The 19688-nt window shown below is 38.0% G+C and overlaps 1 protein-coding gene across 5 annotated transcripts in view; it reads right to left on the bottom strand.

The window, feature by feature from the left end:
* Positions 1 to 19688, bottom strand: part of SUGCT (succinyl-CoA:glutarate-CoA transferase) — a 313399-nt gene that overhangs the window by 166271 nt on the left and 127440 nt on the right. For 4 of the 5 annotated variants that reach the window (XM_027655985.1, XM_027655984.1, XM_027655981.1 and 1 more), the window contains one exon: positions 15507 to 15609. The exons of the other annotated variant lie outside the window; for it this stretch is intronic. In XM_027655985.1, the coding sequence (XP_027511786.1) occupies positions 15507 to 15609 (103 nt within the window). The remainder of the gene's footprint in view (positions 1 to 15506; positions 15610 to 19688) is intronic. 5 annotated transcript variants of the gene reach the window in all.

The raw sequence follows: 19688 nt of genomic DNA on the forward strand, positions 1-19688 counted from the left end.
ATTAGATTCACAAGGGAAATGTCAAAAACAAGAGGCAATAGTTAGTAAAATACATAAAGATAAAAAGCCATGCCATGAAAGTAGTAGGAATACAGTATCTGTACACTGTCAACACTTCTCAGTATCAAGGTACATAGAAGAAGAAAAAATGGACAGTGCAATTTGCTATTGCAGTTCTCAACATGAGCAAATCACATATCCCAAACCAGCTCAGTAAAGTCATAGAAAGATGGCTGATACCTAAGTCCTTTAAATCCAAGGGACCATAAGAATTGAGGGGGAGGGAAGAGGGAGGTTGTGTTTGCACACTCAAGTTGTCAGTAAATATTCTTCTCTTCTGACTTCACAATTTTTCACAGGTATTGGGAAGAAGAGGGAGATTTTTACAAAATCTGTTATTACATAATTGATTTAAAGAGTTTCTCTAAATCTTAAACCTTGTATCTTGATGATTGGCACAGAGACGAACTGGTTTAGAGAAATGAGTAGTCTTGAGGACTTCTACAGGAAGTAAAGAAATCCTAACTTCCCTCTTTCTCATTTGTGAACCTGTGCAAATACAGTATCTGAAAGAACAAGATTTGCAGATACAAAATGGTGTTTCTGCTCATATCTACTTTGGGTGTGACCTGCAGAAGATGCATTTCAGTTCCCTGCTCCATGTCAAAGACTACATTTAGCAGAAGCTTCTCTCCAAAACCCAGCTCATGGAAATGACAACCCACCAAACTGGCCCTTACAGGTTTTTAGCCTGACTCCCAAGACTCCCAGAATTCATACAGTTCATCACAGATGATGAGTATAATGTTTGCAACATTGGTAGCAAAACAACAGGGAGGAACTGTTAGAAGTTTTTGTTTTTAAAGGGGATTTTTTTTTAGCTTCTTGTTTTTTCTCAGAAATTAAACTGGTATCCACAGTGTAAATACCATCTTCTTGGCATCTCATTTTATCCTTTTGTCTTTCTCATGCCATTTGTAAACTTGGCTCAAAACTCCTGAATTCTCCTTGTCTTCTCTCACATGTGAGTCAGGATCTCCATATTTAATACTACCATTAATCACCTTTGACACAGTACCTTCACACTGAAGTGAATCATTTATTTTAATAGGCCATTACAGGCATACAGAAAAATATAAATAAATTTTCTTCTGTGAGTTCAGAGGTGTTTCTGGTGTAATTCTAAACAATTAAAATTTGATTGTGTCGTCCCAAAGTTCTGCCTGTAAATCTGATCAAAATCTGGCTTTTTGTTGTTTGGGTTTTTTTAATGAACAGTAAGCCTAGATTGCTTTTCAGGGCTTCAAAGAAGCTTTGAAAAACATCCCAGATCAAGAACAACATTAATCAAGATTTATATATAATTCAATAGAAGCTTTACCCTTAAACATATACTACAAAATTACACATTTTTTGATTTAAATTGTTATAATTAAATGGTACGGGTGCTAAGTAGCCAATTGAAATTGTGTGAGAAAAATTTCAACATGTGGCTGGCTGCTCAGAGCGTTGACATCCAAATGCTATAGGCAGTTGTAAACTTAGGATGAGTTTTTTAAAACAATGCTTATGTTCTTGGCCTTACTGGCAATGCACAGTGAGGAAATATTTCCTGCTTCTTCACAAACTGTCTACTTGAATCATACTATAAACCTACATGAAACCAGTCAGCAACGAGAAAGAAAATGGCAATGACAGAGAAAGCTTGCCTGACTAATTAATGCCTTTTTGTGGTGGTTGGAAATGTAGATCTTCAAATACCCACTCCTACTCAGCCTACATACTTGTCTTTTCATGGCTCAAATATTCTTCCTTGTTAGTACGAGTCATAAAACTAAAACAGTATATTTTTTTAAATGTTATTGCGTAACTAGAATGGAAAATGAACACGTCAGCATCTCATGAAAATATCACCTTTTTTATCAGCAGTGAGTGGGACTCCAACATGAACTTAAGCTGAAGACTGCAGGAAATCTTGTAATTTCAGGATGAGAGGCCAGTCATGACTTGAGCTAAGATTTTTAAATTAAATTGAACACTCAGGTAAAGCATCTGAAGAGCAAATGATAACTTAAGCCTGATTTGCAGTTTCTGGTTTTGTTGTTGGATTTTCCATTTTATTTTCTCCCTTGTTGGAATACGTGTATCATCATCTGTAGCTACTATCATTTGAGAAATTCAAAAGTGTAAGATACGTATTCTCCAGAAGATCATTAGTATTTTCATGCCTACAAAACTTAACTCCCACGACAAAGCTTCACCACTACTTATAAATAGACTTGTTTGTAATCAATATAAGTGATAAAGACCAATGATGAAATCTAGTCCTTATGGCCTGTGAGAAAGAAAAAAAAATATCCGGACTATATTCATATGAACTCCAAGAAAACTAGGTGGCAATTAATTTTGAAAACATAAAAATATACTAAGAAACTTTAAAAGCAACCCTTTGTTCAAGGAAGTGATATACTGAAGCATATCTAAAACTTAGTCTGAAATCCCAGTATTTATTAGTGATTCTACTACAAATTTGCTTAGTAAATGAAGCCGCAACTACTTCAGAAAAACATTTTAAAACAATGGTATTTTCTTACTGATTTGATATACTTGAGCTGGGCAACCAGCAGGCATAGATAGTCTCACAATTTACATACTACGGGGAAAGCAAAGAACACCTATTTAAATTCATCATTATTTTGTGACGATGATTCAGTGAATGCTTAGATTAAAAAAAAAATAAAACCAACTTCTAAAGAATCAATTACTTTAGCATATAAACTCTCTTTGTGCTGAGAGAGACATATTTCCCTCTTTCCCATACATGTAACAGACTTAACACTCCTCAAACTTTAGAAAAATGCAACAAACGGGTTAATTAAAAACTCTCTTTTGACCCCACAGTTACACAGTTTATACAAACAGAAAGAAGAGCTGGGCTCACGCTCTGTGAGGGATTTCTCAGAACTTACACATCATCCAGCTCAGTACATCTTAAAGTATATGGCCTTATCCTGAGTATACTCTGGTAAAGTGAGACACCAAATATAAATTCTTTGAAACCAACTGATGCCACTTTGATGAGCTGCAAGGTTAGAGAACCAGTGTGCATCTCCTGCAAGTACAGAAACTAATCCAAGAGTTTGAGGCACAAGGGATGTGCATCATAGACTCCTAACACTGAGGCCTAACAAAGACTGTGAAGTTTCAAAACCAGCTCATTGCTTCATATTTGAGTATGGCTTTTTGATACGTCTCTTTTAGAAGGAAATGCCTAAAAAGGCTAGGTGACTCTTCATGCCTTTGAACAGCCATGACTGCAATGTAATTTTTAAACACAATTTAGTACTTTGTTAGGTCCCTTTTTTGAGAACTTAATGTTCTTCATAACCAACAAATACTTAGATCCCTCTTTTCTCCGTGTAAATAGTATTACCCAAAGACATCACCATCATGGCTGGGCTTCGCGAACGAAGATTTAGGAAGGCTCTATCCACACTTGCTACAGGTATGCTGGTGGCTAATGAGGCCAATACGAGATAGACATATCCGATTGCAAAAGGGACAGCAGAAAGACTTCTTAGGTGATATATTACCATTCATATATCTACACACTTAAAAGAAATTAAAAGAGAACAGTAAAACCGCTGCTACCAAGCATCATTTTCTTGCTTGCACAAAAGAAACACAGCGCAATCTTAGTGCATGGTTGAGTTATTTCCTGTCAGGTTCCTTCCTCATTCGGTAAAAATATTCAAAAGTGGTTTTATTTCTCATAAGTTGTTGCTCCAGGTCTTACTTTAATATACATCACTCAAATCACACGATAAAAAAAAGTTAATTTCCCAAATTCTCTGGTGCTCTCACATTAGAAGTTATACTTTCCAGAAGCATAACTACTATGTCTTTACAACACTGCTTATCGGAGTCACAATTTCATGGCTAAAAAAGCAAAATATAGAGAAAACTAAGGATAAAACCAGTATGTTAGGCTTTTCAGCTATTTTAACAATATTACATTTTTAAGTGCTCAAGCAATACTTTAAACAGTTTCATTAACATCCATGAGAACTCAGCACTGCTGCATATTTTGCATATGGTATCATTAGGCAGACACTCAAAACATGAGGCGTACAAATGTAATGACCACCTTTTAATATTCTGATTGAAGTGACTTATCCAAAACCATAGGTGAACTGTGCGGCAGATGCAGGAAGAGATTCCTGTCTGGCATTCAACTTCTATAAAAATGAAGCCATATTTCTGGAACTTCTTATCTCTTTCACTACTTTTTCTACTTGGAATCAAATGAATTAAGAATTTGACAGACAATAACTTGGTTAAAAAAACAAACTAAACACCCTCCTACTGATCAGTCAAGTCTATCCTGCATGCTTCAGGAAGAGAGTACAGCAGAAAGACATTACCTGATTTAAAAATATCACAATGCATACGAATTAGAGGTTCTCCTACAGTAAAGAAAGTTGTTGGTGAGTTCTCATGTCGGTGTTGTTCTTATTTATTGTGGCATTTTTAGAAATCAAAATTCAGGCATTGGAAAAACCTAACCAATTCTAGCTACTATAGTTAGACAATTTGTAATACAGGTCTCAAGCAAAGCTAACACCTTTGGGCTCACAAAACACATATAAAGGACTAGAAATGTGGCAGCAGGTGAAAGCATATCTTTTGCATGCACCATGTGGGGTTCCAGTCCTTTACTCATAGCCAGCTTCTTTCTACTACCTTTAAAAATATGGGGCAGAAAAGAGCACATCTAAGACACTGCCGTCAACTTTCCACTCAAGTCTCTAAAATAGAGCAGTAGAGCTCCCAGAGAAAAACTAGTTGTAAGAATATGTTGATAAGGTAAAAAATACATTTCTCGAAACTTGTTTTCCCCATGAGTTGGTCATTTTATCAGAATTGTTTCCCATGTACTTGAGACTTAAGCAGACAATCAGCACTGGAAATTTTAGATCAAACTCTGTAAAGTTAAAGGCAAGTGAAAACAAAACCTCATAATAGAAATTGTTAAGCTACCGCCTCAATCATTATCTTTCTTGCTATGTCAATAGTTTTATAGTAAATGCATGTACAAACAAAATCCTGTCATTAATATAAATATACATTTTTATTTAGAACTCCATCATATTTCAAGACTATTTGACTATAAGCTCTCTACTAGTCATTATAAGAGAGGCAGGCCACACAAAAACATAGCACAGTAATGGACCAGACCTCACTGCAGCCAAAATTTAAAACAAGCCTTCTGTTACAATATTCCTCATACTAAAATACAAGTGATGTCTCATTTTGAACCATTCTTATGACATCTGGATATAGAACTGCCTCATAATACATCTAGAGCCTGCATAATTTTGTATATGTGAGAATCACATACTACAGTCTTGGAACTGGATTTTCCATTTCACTTCTTCAAACTATGTTCCATTTCTTAATCCTTTCTGCTTTAGAACAGAATCTACTTTTATAAATTTCCCACAGACCAAAAGCTCAAAAACATTTGTAATTTAGTACAAAAGAGCTACTCCTGACAAAATTAAAGGGTTGGGTATGGCTAGTGGTGTGGAGTTTTTTTCATTGCACAGATTTTAAAAATTGAAGTAAAAAGTTGGCTTGAAACACCAAATCAAAGCTAGGCAGCGCACATTTTCAACTCAGCAAGACAGGCAGGAATAGAGCTGAATTTCTGATTCGAAATACAATTTAATTTTAACCACATTCATCCGGATGTTTCCTTTCAATGAATTGGCATTTTCAAATGTAAAAACATTCCATCACAAGATTTCCAACCAGTTTTAGTACTTCTTTAATAGACACATGCAAAATTTAATTCCTCTCTCTTGTCTGTTAGGAATTACTTCCAGACACATCGTATTACCTCAGGCCTTCAATCAGCTGCTTTTCAGTTGCAGAAACCTCTACATATAAAAAAGCTCCCTGCAGTATTATGGGCATGAATATAATTTCATTCGTCTTGGGACAGCCCTTAGTAGGCCACAAAAGTCTATTTCAACAAACAATTAAAATACAGTCATATAAGAAAAAAAAAAAAAAACAACAAAAAAACCCCAACAAAACAAAATAAAAAGCCCAAACCAGCAATAAAAACACATAACATGATTTAAAAAGAAAAAAACACCACAATACAAAAACACCCAACATATTTTATAATTTTTGCTGTTCTATGTGTTCACAATACTGAACGTAGAAGTTTTTACCAGATGCTAGGAAATTTTTGCCAGGATGCATTCAAATGAAATTACTTCCAAAATAAGAGCCAGTCTGGAGGTTAATAAGAAAAACCTACCACCTTCATAAGTTTCCGCAAATAATAAACTTAAAACATCAAATAATTTCCAGCTATCAGATATTTCAATACTCAATTTACTATGACTTTTTTTTTTTCTGAGGCAGACTCAGAGAAATGCTAAAGGAACTGTAATGGCCTTCTGGGACAGGAAGACTAAGGTTTCTGTAAAAAATGTTAAATTAATTTTTATAGTGATGCAAAGTCAGGGAAGGGTTGTTAAGGGATGGCCTCTTGCCACAGGGTGGAGTTTTGTTATGGTATCCTTTTAGAGTCTGCAGGTGTTTGGCAGGAGCTGAAATCAGGGCCAGCTGTGATATTTCAGCTCCGATATTTCCCTCCCCATATTTCTCAGAAGTGATGCATCAGGGTGATGTCTTACACCTGATGTACTCAACTTGTGTGGTATGACTGCAACTGCTGGGGTGGTATGGGGAAAGTACCACTGCATGGTTTTCATTTTATTTTCAGCTGGCAACATTCATATAGTAAAATTCATCAATATGAATGGATTTAATCTTGTAAAACATCAGATAACAATTTATTAAACTGCCTGTATTTCTGGGTTGTTTTGTTGCTTCTTATATATGCTAGCTATTTAATTAAAGAGCACTGTATAAGAATCTTGAAAGAAATTACATTGTGAAAATGGGAGGGCAACGTTCTAAAGAAAAAAAAAGCCAACCTTGGGTGTCCTCCCTTAATCAGCTAAGATCTTTGTTCTTGCATACTTAGCTGCAGTACAGTGCGTACCTCTTTTTGTTTTCTTTTATCTTTTGGGAGAATTTGAATAGTTTCTATTAAAAATGGTATTCTCTTTTAAGTTTGTTTTGTTTGGAAAGCCTAAAACCACATTGTATTTCACACACGTATTCCCCAAGGTATGCTAAATGGGACCATACTGAGGTCATTCACAAGTTTTTTAAATGGTTTAAGAATTCTTTTAATGTTTGTACTATCTTGGCATGATTAAAAGAGCACATTTTTAAAAAATAGTTTAAAAAGCTTAATTATATCAATTTTCATTTAAATAGTGTATACTCTACTATTTTGTAAGAACTTTTACAAATATTCCTTTCTCCCCCACGTTTTTAAGAAAATTGTTCCCTAAATAGTGAATCTCCTCTTTTTCTCAGCCTTTTTATCCACATATGCACAAGTATACACATACGTCTATCCACAGACTGATTGACTTAGCAGTACAAATGCCTGTAGTATTCATTTTAACTTCACAAATGAATAAAAGATTATAATCAGTGGGAAAAGTGGATGTTTCGCTCCATTCATGGAAAAAACACTATCACCTGGCACTCCAACTTAGTAAAAAACTTCCTGTTTTTTGGCAGCTCACTTGGAGTACGATTGAAGCTGTTAACTATATTAACAAAATGTCCTAGGATCAAAAAATGTGTTGGTTTATCTCAGTTTATAGAAAAAGTTATATAAACTACTCTGAGCCTTCAGAGCTCTGAGGTCCTTTTAGTTAAAATAAAATTCGAAAACACAACTCACCTGTAAGCCAATTGAGTTCCATCAGACCATTTCAGCCATCTCCTTTAATTGTCTTTCCCCCTATTTCCTTACACTTTCTTCTAGCCATCCCTTGCATTATTCCAGCCCTCTCCCAGGATTTCTGTCTTTTTCTGGTACCAGCCTAGCACACACTTTACAGCATTACTGACAGCTGAGCACACAATTGTTGACATCCATGCAGTGCATCTTAGCGCACTAATGGTGCAAGACTGCACTTAAAATAAATAGTGTTTGCATTATGGATATCAAAATTCAAAGATCAAAGAGGAAGATGATGTCAATAAAATGAAAGTAAACAAAATGTTTAGATCCAAACCTTCTGGTAATGCCCAAAATGGCAGAAGTTAGCAAAACCTATAACATTATCTATTGGAGGTAGAGGACAGTTTGACTATACTGAAGAATCACTGGGTTTCATGTTTTTCTAAAGTCTTTGCTATTGTTAAAAGCAAATGGCAACGAAAAGCAGATTACTGCGTTATGATAAACTCCTTAATTTTAAATCACGCTGTTTGTACATGTTGTTATGCAGTATCACTATGCATGGTTATTAAATGCAAGCTGAGTGACATCTGTCTTAGAAATGTATTTTCTGATCTAAATTGAGAGTAAAAAACCATCATATTACAATGGGAGCACTGTTAAAACAAAGTTCTCATACTTGATGACTGGATTCAGATTTACATATAAGAAATGTGTGCTGTTTGGTGGATGAAGAATCGGCTGGACAGTCACATCCAGAGGGTGATCAATGGCTCAGTGAGACATACCACTGGTGACAAATAGTGTCTCTTAGGGGTCCATACTGGGACCAGTGCTATATAATATCTGCAGACGACACCAAACTGAGTTGTGCGGTTGACAGGCCTGAAGGATGGGATGCCATACAGAGGGACCTGGACAAGCTTGAGATTCAACAAAGTCCTACACCTGGGTCAAGGCAACCCTCAGTATCGATATGGGCTGGAGGATGAATGGATCAAGAGCATCCCTGCAGAGAAGGACTTGGGGCTGCTGGAGGATGTGAGGCTGCACATGACCTGGCAATGCGTGCTCACAGACCAGAAGGCCAATTGTATCCTGGAATACATCAAAGGAAGTGTAACCAGCAGGTCAAGAGAGGTGATTCTCCCCCTCTGCTCTGCTCTCATGACCTCTCACCTGAAGTATTATGTCCAGCTCCAGGGTCCTCAGTATAGGAAGGACATAAGGCAGATGGAGCAGACCAAATTGATGGGGGGGAATGGAAACAGGTCCCTAATGGGAGAGGTAAAAGAACTCTCTCTCGACCCCCATCACCCCCCAGGGTGCCCTTGAAGAATAGATATGAGTCCCTGGACCCAGACAGTCAGGTAGAGGACAGCCAAGAAGATCTCTCTAGAAAGCCTCCTGGTTCAGCCCTGTCTAATAGACAGATTACAACCTCAGGTATAAAAAAAAAAAGAAGGGTAGTTGTAGTCGGTGACTCCCTTCTGAGGGGAACTGAGGGCCCTATTTGTCGCCCAGACCCATCCCAGAGAGAAGTATGCTGCCTTCCTGGGGCCAGGGTGAGGGATATTAGTAAGAGACTTCCTGAGTTAATTCAGCCCTCAGACTATTATCCACTGGTGGTAGTCCAGGCTGGCAGTGAGGACATTAATCGAAGAAGTGCCAGGATAATTAAGAAGGACTTCAAAGCACTGGGCCGGTCAGTTCAGGGGACGGGAGCACAGGTGATATTTGCCTCAGTTCCTGCACTATCTGGGATGGATGAGGAGTTAAATAAAGAGTGGAGTAAAAAAGCCCAACTCCTCAACAGATGGCTAAAGGATTGGTGCCACCGTCAAAATTTTGGTTTCTTTGACCATGGGGTAAACCCCATGGTACCTAGTTTCTTAAAATCAGATGGGATTCATCTTTCTAGGAAGAAAAAGAAGACTGTAGCCCATAAGTTAGCGAAGCTGATCAGGAGGGCTTTAAACTAGGTTTGAAGGGGGAAGGGGTTGAAACCGGGCTCTCCAGTGATCAGCCTAATGATGGAAAGCCTGAGTTAAGAATTAAATCAACAGCCCACCTGAAATGCATGTACACTAATGCACGCAGTATGGGCAACAAACAAGAGGAGCTGGAAGCCATTGTGCAGCAGGAAAGCTATGACGTAGTCGCCATCACAGAAACGTGGTGGGATGACTCGCGTGACTGGAGTGTTGCCATGGATGGCTACACGCTCTTCAAAAAGAACAGGCAGGGTAAGAGAGGTGGAGGGGTGGCTTTATATGTTAGAGAGTCTCTTGACTCTGTTGAACTTGAGATCAGCAATGATAAGGTTGAGTGCCTGTGGACCAGAATCAGGGGGAAGACCAACAAGGCCGACATCATCATAGGTGTCTGTTACAGACCGCCCAACCAGGATGACGAAGGGGATGAAATATTCTACAAGCAGCTGGCGGATGTCTCGAAATCGTCAGCCCTTGTCCTTGTGGGTGACTTTAACCTGCCGGATATCTGCTGGGAGCTCAATACTGCAGAGAAGAGGCAGTCTAGGAAATTCCTGGAGTGTATAGAGGACAATTTCCTCCATCAACTGGTAAATGAACCTACCAGGGGTAAGGCCCCGCTAGACCTGCTGTTTACAAACAGAGAGGGGCTGATGGGAGATGTAGTGGTTGGAGGCCGCCTGGGAAATAGTGACCATGAAATAATAGAATTTTCAATACTCAGAGATTCTAGGAGAAACAACAATAAAACCTCTACGCTGGATTTCCGGAGGGCAGATTTTGACCTATTCAGAAGTCTAGTCCAGAGCATACCCTGGGAAACAACCCTTAAAAACAAGGGGGTCCAGGAGGGATGGACGTGCTTCAAGCAAGAAGTTTTGAGTGCACAGGAACAGGCTGTACCAGTGTGCCGAAAGGCAAGCCGGCGGGGAAGACAACCAGCTTGGTTAAACTGGGAGATTCTGAAGGAAATCAGGGATAAAAAGAGAACTTACCGACTGTGGAAGAAAGGGCTGGCTACTTACGAAGAATTCAGGAAGACAGCTAGATCATGCAGAAAGAAAATCAGGGATACAAAAGCGCAATTTGAAGTTAAATTAGCCACTTCTGTTAGGGATAACAAAAAGTCCTTCTATAAATACATTAATAACAAAAGGAGGAGCAAAGAAAACCTTCATTCTTTGAGGGACTTGGAGGGAAACATAGTTAATAGAGATGAGGAGAAGGCTGAGGTACTTAACACTTACTTTGCCTCAGTTTTTACCAGTAGGACAGGTGGCCCTCAAGGCAACCGGCCTCTGGAGCTGGTAGACAGAGATAGGAAACCAAATAGCCCCCTTGTATTCCAGGAGGAAATTGTTAGTGACTTACTGAGTCATCTGGATCCTCACAAGTCTATGGGACCAGATGGGATCCATCCTAGGGTAATGAGGGAGCTGGCAGAAGAGCTTGCCAAGCCGCTCTCCATCATCTTCCAACAATCCTGGCTCACTGGGGAGGTCCCATATGACTGGAAGTTGGCAAATATCACCCCAATCCATAAAAAAGGCTGCAAGGCTGACCCTGGTAACTACAGGCCTGTCAGCCTGACCTCGGTGGCTGGCAAAGTTATGGAGCAGATCATCCTGTGTGAAATCACACAGTAGCTACAGGATGGACAAGGGATCAGACCCAGCCAACATGGGTTTAGGAAGGGCAGATCCTGTTTGACCAACCTGATCTCCTTTTACAATCAGGTGACCCACCTGGTGGATGAGGGAAAGGCTGTGGATGTGGTCTATCTGGACTTCAGCAAAGCCTTTGACACTGTCTCCCATAGCATACTCCTGGAAAAGCTGGCAGCCCACGGCTTGGACAGGGGCACTCTGTGCTGGGTCAGGAACTGGCTCAAGGGCCGGGCCCAGAGAGTGCTGGTGAACGGAGCTGCATCCAATTGGCGACCGGTCACCAGTGGTGTTCCCCAGGGGTCAGTGCTGGGCCCAGTCCTTTTTAACATCTTTATCGATGATTTAGATGAGGGGATTGAGTCCATCATCAGCAAATTTGCTGATGACACCAAATTGGGAGGGAGTGTCGACCTGCCGGAAGGCAGGAGGGCTCTGCAGAGGGATCTGGATAGACTGGAGAGATGGGCTGACTCCAATGGAATGAAGTTCAACAAGGCCAAGTGCCGGGTCCTGCACTTTGGCCACAACAACCCCCTGCAGCGCTATAGGCTGGGCACAGAGTGGCTGGAGAGCAGCCAGGCGGAAAGGGACCTGGGGGTGCTGATCGACAGGAGGCTGAACATGAGCCAGCAGTGTGCTCAGGTGGCCAAGAAGGCCAATGGCATCCTGGCCTGCATCAAGAACAGTGTGGCCAGCAGGAGCAGGGAAGTGATCCTTCCCCTGTACTCTGCATTGGTGAGGCCACACCTGGAGTATTGTGTTCAGCTCTGGGCCCCTCAGTTCAGGAAGGATATTGAGGTGCTGGAGCGGGTCCAAAGAAGAGCAACGAGGCTGGTGAAGGGACTGGAGCACAAGTCCTATGAGGAGAGGCTGAGAGAGCTGGGGTTGTTCAGTCTGGAGAAGAGAAGGCTTAGAGGCGACCTCATCACTCTCTTCAACTACCTGAAGGGAGGTTATAGCCAGGTGGGGGTTGGTCTCTTCTCCCAGGCAACCAACAATAGGACAAGGGGACATGGGCTCAAGCTCTGCCAGGGGAGGTTTAGGTTAGATGTTAGGAAGAAATTCTTTACAGAGAGGGTTATCAGGCATTGGAACGGCCTACCCAGAGAGGTGGTGGATTCACCATCCCTGGAGGTTTTTAAAAAGAGATTGGACGTGGCCCTTAGTGCCATGATATAGTAATTGGAGTTGGATCAGGGGTTGGACTTGATGATCTTGGAGGTCTTTTCCAACCCAATCTATTCTATGATTCTATGATTCTATGACATTAACCTTTTGGAGCAAGTCCCGAGGAGGGCCATGAAGATGATGGCTGGATGGAGCACCTCTCTTAAGAGGAAAGGCTGAGAGAATTAGGACTGTTCAGCCTGGAGAAGACTCCAGGGAGTCCCTATTGTGGTCTTTCAGTACTTGAAAGAGGACTGTAAGACTTTTTAGCAGGGCTTGTTGAGAGTGGACAATGAGTAATTATTTTAAACTGAAGAAGGGTCAATTTAGATTAGATATAGAAAAGTATTTTACAATGAGGGTGGAAAAACTCTGGAACACATTCCTCAGAGAAGTGGTTGATACTCCATCCGTGAAAATATTCAAGATTGGGCTGGATGGGACTCTGAGCAACCTGATCTAGTTGAAGATATCTCTGCTCAATGCAAGGTGGTTGGAGTAGATGACCTTTAAAAGGTCCTTGACAACTAAAAATATTCTATGATCAATCTTGCTGTGATTACACTATGTTCTTGTTGGTGGGTGCTGGTTTTTCCCTATTACAATTGGGATTTCACAGTGCAGAGGATACCTAGATTACAGACTCTCAGGTGTTAAACTTCTTCCCCAGTCTTAGACAGTCTCAGGGCACTGTCATGTTTTTCAAGGTTTCAGAAACTAAAATTGCAGACTAGCTTATGAAAGAGCAAAACTATATACAAACATGTGTTTTTATCCCGGATTCATGCTGCCTACACAGCAACAGAAAAATGAACAAATGGAGGGAGACTGGGCAAGGTACAACAGCAAAACCAGAAGAACTGTGAAGGTGAAAAACTGCTTGAACTGTCCCTAAACCTCTAAATGCAAGATATGGATAAGTGACTTAGAGCAATGAAGTCAACTCTGAAGGTCTGAAGTCTTCACCATCAAAATAAAAATTTGGGTAGAAATTAGAAAAATATACTTAATAGGCTAAATATACAAGTCTCCAAATTGCTGTCTGCTGGATAGTCTCTCAGATACATAATGGTGGAGTGGGAGGCTTAATTTTATATAAGTGATGTAAAGTAGACATCCTGACACAAGGCAAATACCTTAAAACATCAACTGTTTTCCATATTTAAGGAAGAAGAGGAAAGCACTGCAGTCTTTTTTTTTTCTCCGCTTCCTTTGAACTGAAAATACCTGTGAGAAAATGCTTAAGGATGTAAGCAGGACCAGAAATGAAACAAATGTATAACATGAAGCATTCCACAAATACTGATATTCAGTTTCCAATAGTAATAAGAACACAATGCCTGAGTGCCCTGTATATCAGAGAAGAGCGTAGAAAAGACAAAGCTTTTCAGCAGTTTTGTGAGGAAGAGAAGAGAGATGAGCATGCCCCTTTACAGAAAAATATTTTGAAAAACATGCCATGTGGTGATGTCTAACTGCAAAGCACTGTGATACCTTTTATGGATGGGCTAACTATATCAAGTAATAACCTGACAGGTATATATAAATAACATATATAATTATAATAATATATGTGTAAAAATAATATTTAGGTGAATTGTAACAAGAGCAAGGCAACCAAGTTAACATCTTTTCAGTTTGGGAGGTAATAGCCATGCCACGACATATAGTGTTTTAAAAAGCAGTCTCTTTCAGAGTGGACTCAACTTGTTTAAATTCCCAGCATCAAAAAAAAGCAAAGACTATTTTTCCAATGTTGTCCCAAGTACAGTCAAGTCTGAGTAAAATAGTCTTGCTGTATGTTCTTCAAAGCCCAACCTTAATGCCTGTGAAAGTTATGAAGTGAAAAATTTGGCCCATGCATACTTTACAGCATGATACTACATCATTTTAAGGAGAAAGAGTGTATTTATTTAAGAAAAACAAACTTCTTTTCCTGCAGCAGCCTAACAAATACTGTTTTATGCCTCTAAGAGTATGATAATAATATTTATAGCAAACATATTTATTATAAACATAAGCAGACAATGATCGATCATTTCTCTTGCTACTCTCATTAGTAAAATTCAACTTAGAGGAGACAGAACACCATAGAATAGCCATAAAATACTCTCTTACAGTGTTCAAGACAGTATAATTTGTCTTGAGCTCTTTAACCTATCCAGAGGGGTGAGAAGAAGGGAAGGGATGAGAAAATATGCAGATAACGTAACTCTACAGATATTCAAAAGTGAAAATACTGTATATAATTAAGTATAGATATAATTCAGTGAAAGATTTAAAATTTAAAAAGAGATGCACAGATGAAGTGTTTTCAGCTACTGAAACTGCCAGGCCAAGAAAAAGTTAAGATCTTTCTTCATATGACTTTTGTGCTTCATTTTTCTGTTTCCAGTCAAAAAGTTGCCCGTTTTATTTCAAAGAGTATTGATTCTGGTTATCCATACTTCATACAGAAAATTAGTTACTTGTGGGCAGCAACAAAGGTACTTTTCTGCATATTTATCTGATAAAATGCAATTACATACTATATTACCATTTCTTTCCTTGTTTTACCAGCCAGTTTTGAAAGACAGACTCAATATGAGACATGGAATATCTATGGTTTAATTCATTATGAAAAAATCTGCTTTCCTAAGCATAGAATTCATTTAAGGATCTGTATTTATTTCTTATTATGACATATTATTGGCTTAAACTCAATCTACCATATAATTCAAATCCCATTTTAAAGTAGCCAAAATCAGGTTTGAGTGGCAGAAAAGGCGATCATTACTCAGCACTTGTAAAACACATGTAATAACGTATAGAAAAGACTTGATGAGGACCAACCTGAGGATCGGAAAATACTTGCTGCATATTGTTGATCGGGCCATATGGAACCCCACTACCTTCAAAGAGCTGCAACCATTCGATTGTTGTTTTTTCTGAAAACCTAAGAGCAAATAAGAAGCATGTCGTTTCAGCACTGTGCTTTCAGATGCTAAAAAATATATAGCATGTCTCCTCCCTCTCTCACTGCTTCCATATTCTTCTCCACTGATTTCTTCCCAGTCAGTGAATAACATAACAAAAATGTACTACATATGTTCTTAAGAAATGCAAAACCCAAAGACATAGGGGAAAGAACATTGCTGAACTGATTTCTATTTCTATGAACTGACTTCTATTTCTATCTAATCATCTGAAGCAATCCAGGAATGATGTAAAGTTAAATTTATCAGCAGTTTCAAATAAGGATCAATGGGTTTGCTCCAGTCCTTAATTACAGTAATGTGCTTCACACTTGTTTTCTGTTATGAACATATTTAACAACAAAACGATATAGTGCAAGTACGAGTCTAACATACAATACTGCTCATTAAAAGCTTATGTAAAGCACCATCAAAAACATACGTCAGGTTTAACAACCACATTTTTCGGTCAGATAACAACACTGATTACATATTTATTTGTTGTATCATTGTATTACCTATCCTAAGGACATCCAATTCAGCATATATACACTTTGACTACGCTGGTGAACAGCTTACTTCTTTCTAAGCATTCAGTTCCATAACTGGTAGCACTACTCTATTTCCCCTGTTTTGCTAGATACTTTTTCTTTCCTTATCTGCCTAGTGTAGTTACATACATGAAGAAAATACACTCTTGAAGCAATAGCAATTACTGAGAGAAGTACTTTCTGCAGTCATCTAGGATCCTGAATCAAAGGTGAACTTACTTGGAGACAGTATCTTAAATTTCATGAAGGTAAGTAACACAGAGGTCTACCAGTTTATTAGCAATCAAAGATCTACTTCATGATACACCCAACACCGAAAAGAAATTAGGTGTAATTTAAAGACCTGATGGTGATGGATGAAATTAATAGAAACCTTTATAAGGGATACTCAATTACTGGCATTCTGTAGCTCATCAGTTTGGAGTTCCCTAAGAGTAATTTGGAATAATGCCAGTAACATTCAGCTTTTCTTCTAGCATGTTATTATTACAAAAACAAACAAACAAACAAAAACAAAACCCCAAAACCAAAACAAAAATAAATAAATAAACAAGACAAAACAAAACCAAAAAAACCAAAACAAAAACCAAAACCAAAAAAACCAATCGATCTCTTCCAAGTTTCTGGTAGGAAGTTAATAGAGACAAAGCTCAAAAGCACAAGAAACCTGAATCAGTACAAAGTCAAACTTCATAAACTTCTATTTTAGACTAAATAAAAAAAAAACATAGTGATGGTGGCAAGTTATAAGTATATTAAGTATTAGGCATAGGTGTGGATCCAAGCTTCATAGTTAATGTCTTTCTGTGCAGGAATGACTTCTCCAAACTTTGAAGGAATAAATCCTGATACCCAATGCATTTTGTAAGCTGAATGAATAGCAAAATGCACAAGTTTTGCATGGCTTTTCCTCAGAATTAGAAGCTTTACTCCTGAAGTTAACAAATAATACAAATAACAAATGGAAGGAGCAATAAAATATTTTTCAATCAAAAGACTTTAAAAGTACAAAATGTATTCTAAGATGAAGCATCGCTTTTGCAGAAACGAAGCATCATTTCTAAAAAAAAGAGATACAAGATTATTGCACAGTCCATTTATATGTAATGTATTTCACTGAATATTAAACTGCTTTCATGACAAATATGTAGTCATGGAATAAAGATAGTGCCACTGTTGGACACATCTAGGGTCCATTTAATTTAGTACTCTATTGCTAACCATACCTAATACTAGGTACATTACAGGAAACCAAGTTAAAAAAGGTAACTCTAGAGAGGCAGATAACTTTCCTTCCTCAGTGATTGCAGCATGATTTTAGTCTAAAATATAAATTGTATTTCCCTACACTACTCTCTGTTTGGCAACAATTCTCATAATCCATGTATTCTTGTTATTCATAGCCTTCTATTATTAAGGTTTGGGGCTCAAACTACTGCATAATGTAAATATGATTCACATGAAAAACTGTTTCCCATCAGTTACTGATGCTGTTTATACAGAACTATGCTGTTTCCTGCTAGCAACTGAGATGCTTTGTAATTCATGGCCCACTAACTCCCTTGTTATAAACTGAAAGCTTTGGTCAGCTACTACTTTTTCTGACACCACAAATTAGATTATCTCATTTTTAACAAAAGACAGGACAGCTACAAGAGGAATCTTGGACTTTATGGTCACGAAGACCATCACTAGGAAATTATCGTAATACTTAATAAACGTATCAGCATTCCCTTGATCTGTTAGTAATGAATATGTCCTGCTATGTTATGTCCTTGTACTTCTTTTTAAGAAAGAGTTTATAAATATCCTCCTAAGTTTAAAGAAGAAAACAACTTTTGCATTTAAAGGTTAGCCTGAAAATGATGTCTTTTCAGTGGGAGCATCTATAATTTACATCTGCATAATCAGTGCTTCCTGATATCATGGTAAATCTGAATAATTTTCTAGACATACATTCTTCAGTAACATCATTATGAGTGACTCAATATACAGTGGAGTTGTATATGTATGCTGCACAATGTATGTACATGTTGAGTAAAATTTCTGTTATTCTATATGAACTTCTGCAACGTTGGCTTGTGCTTAGATTTCTCCTTCCTATGTAATAGGAATTACTACAATTTCGTAGAAAACAAGAAATTGTCTCGTTTTAGAATGGAACTAACATTTGTCTTAGTCTTACTCATTAATTTATTTATTGATGGCTGGAGGTAATTCCTAAAAGCTTTCAACTCAATCAAAGAGGTAAAATCCCACATCTATCATCCTCAACAGATGCTTGCAGCATTTGCTCTTGAAACTGAAACTCTTGATCTAACTCTGATGTAGAATAGCTTCCTTTATTTGTGTTAAAAAGAGGCTGTTGAGAGCATATTGTTAAGCAAACTGTTTAAAACCAAACAGAATATCACTACTGCCAATAAAAGTCTAGGATTCAGATTTTGAAAGCAACAGCATGCAGCTATTTTGTTCATTCAAGTGTGTTTTATATATTGAATCATCTGTTGTACACCATTAAGGAAGAAATACTTTTTCAAAATCTGATAAAAGATAAGGCATGGATAAAAAACCATCAATTTTTACCTCTTTGGTGTCAGCTGTAGAAGCTGCACAAACTTTGATTTTTTTTATTTTTTCTTTGGCTAACCTATATGTATCATTCCCCCAACTAAATACAATTTTCGATAGTACTTATATAAATACATACCATAAACTTTGACAGTGTAGGGCTAATGTTTAGGTTGCTAGGTATCCATTAGTAACATGCTCTGCACTCCAAAATATCAAGAGAAGACCTTCAACAAAAACTTCCAAAAGCAGTAAAAGACTGACATTCTCTGAAAATGAAAGCTTTCTGAGCAGGCATTTAGGTCTGACCAATGCTTTCCCTATTAATACTTATTTTTAAATGCATTCCTATGCTTTGGCATTGCAAATTTTTCATTTAAGAAAAAAGAAATTATCCACTAAGTAGGATATTCATAAAAACAATCTCATCTGCTGTCTTGCAGTCTTTCTTTAATTCTACATATATAAATAAAATCACAGATGGAAACACATATAAGGCTAAACACTGGTACATATTCCAAACCTAAGCTAGTAAAAAAAAAAAAAAAAAAAATCCAAGACTGTACAGCATATGAACTCTGAAGCACGACACTTGCAAAAGAATACTCAGTGACTGCAGGAGAGCTCAACCCTGTGATTCACACTACAGTGTCATATATTTTCAGATGAGTCCCTTTTTCCTATAAAATGTTCCATCTGCTATGGAGATAATCACATAAACACCTAAATTACCTATGATTTATTTGTAGAAACTTTGAACATTTTAAACCTGTAGCTTAGCTTTCTGCAGTTATTACCAGTATTTTAGAAGTTCAAAAGGACTGACTTTTTGCTTTATTAGTTTGTGGTATGAAGCTTGAATGCAGGCTCTTTCTGAAAAAAGAAGGATATGTACCCCAATGGAGAACAAACCCTTTGCTAGGACATTTACTGCAAAG

This window comes from Corapipo altera, unplaced genomic scaffold (assembly GCF_003945725.1).
Source record: "Corapipo altera isolate COAL_440 unplaced genomic scaffold, ASM394572v1 59, whole genome shotgun sequence".
In the NCBI taxonomy this organism is placed as follows: domain Eukaryota; kingdom Metazoa; phylum Chordata; class Aves; order Passeriformes; family Pipridae; genus Corapipo; species Corapipo altera.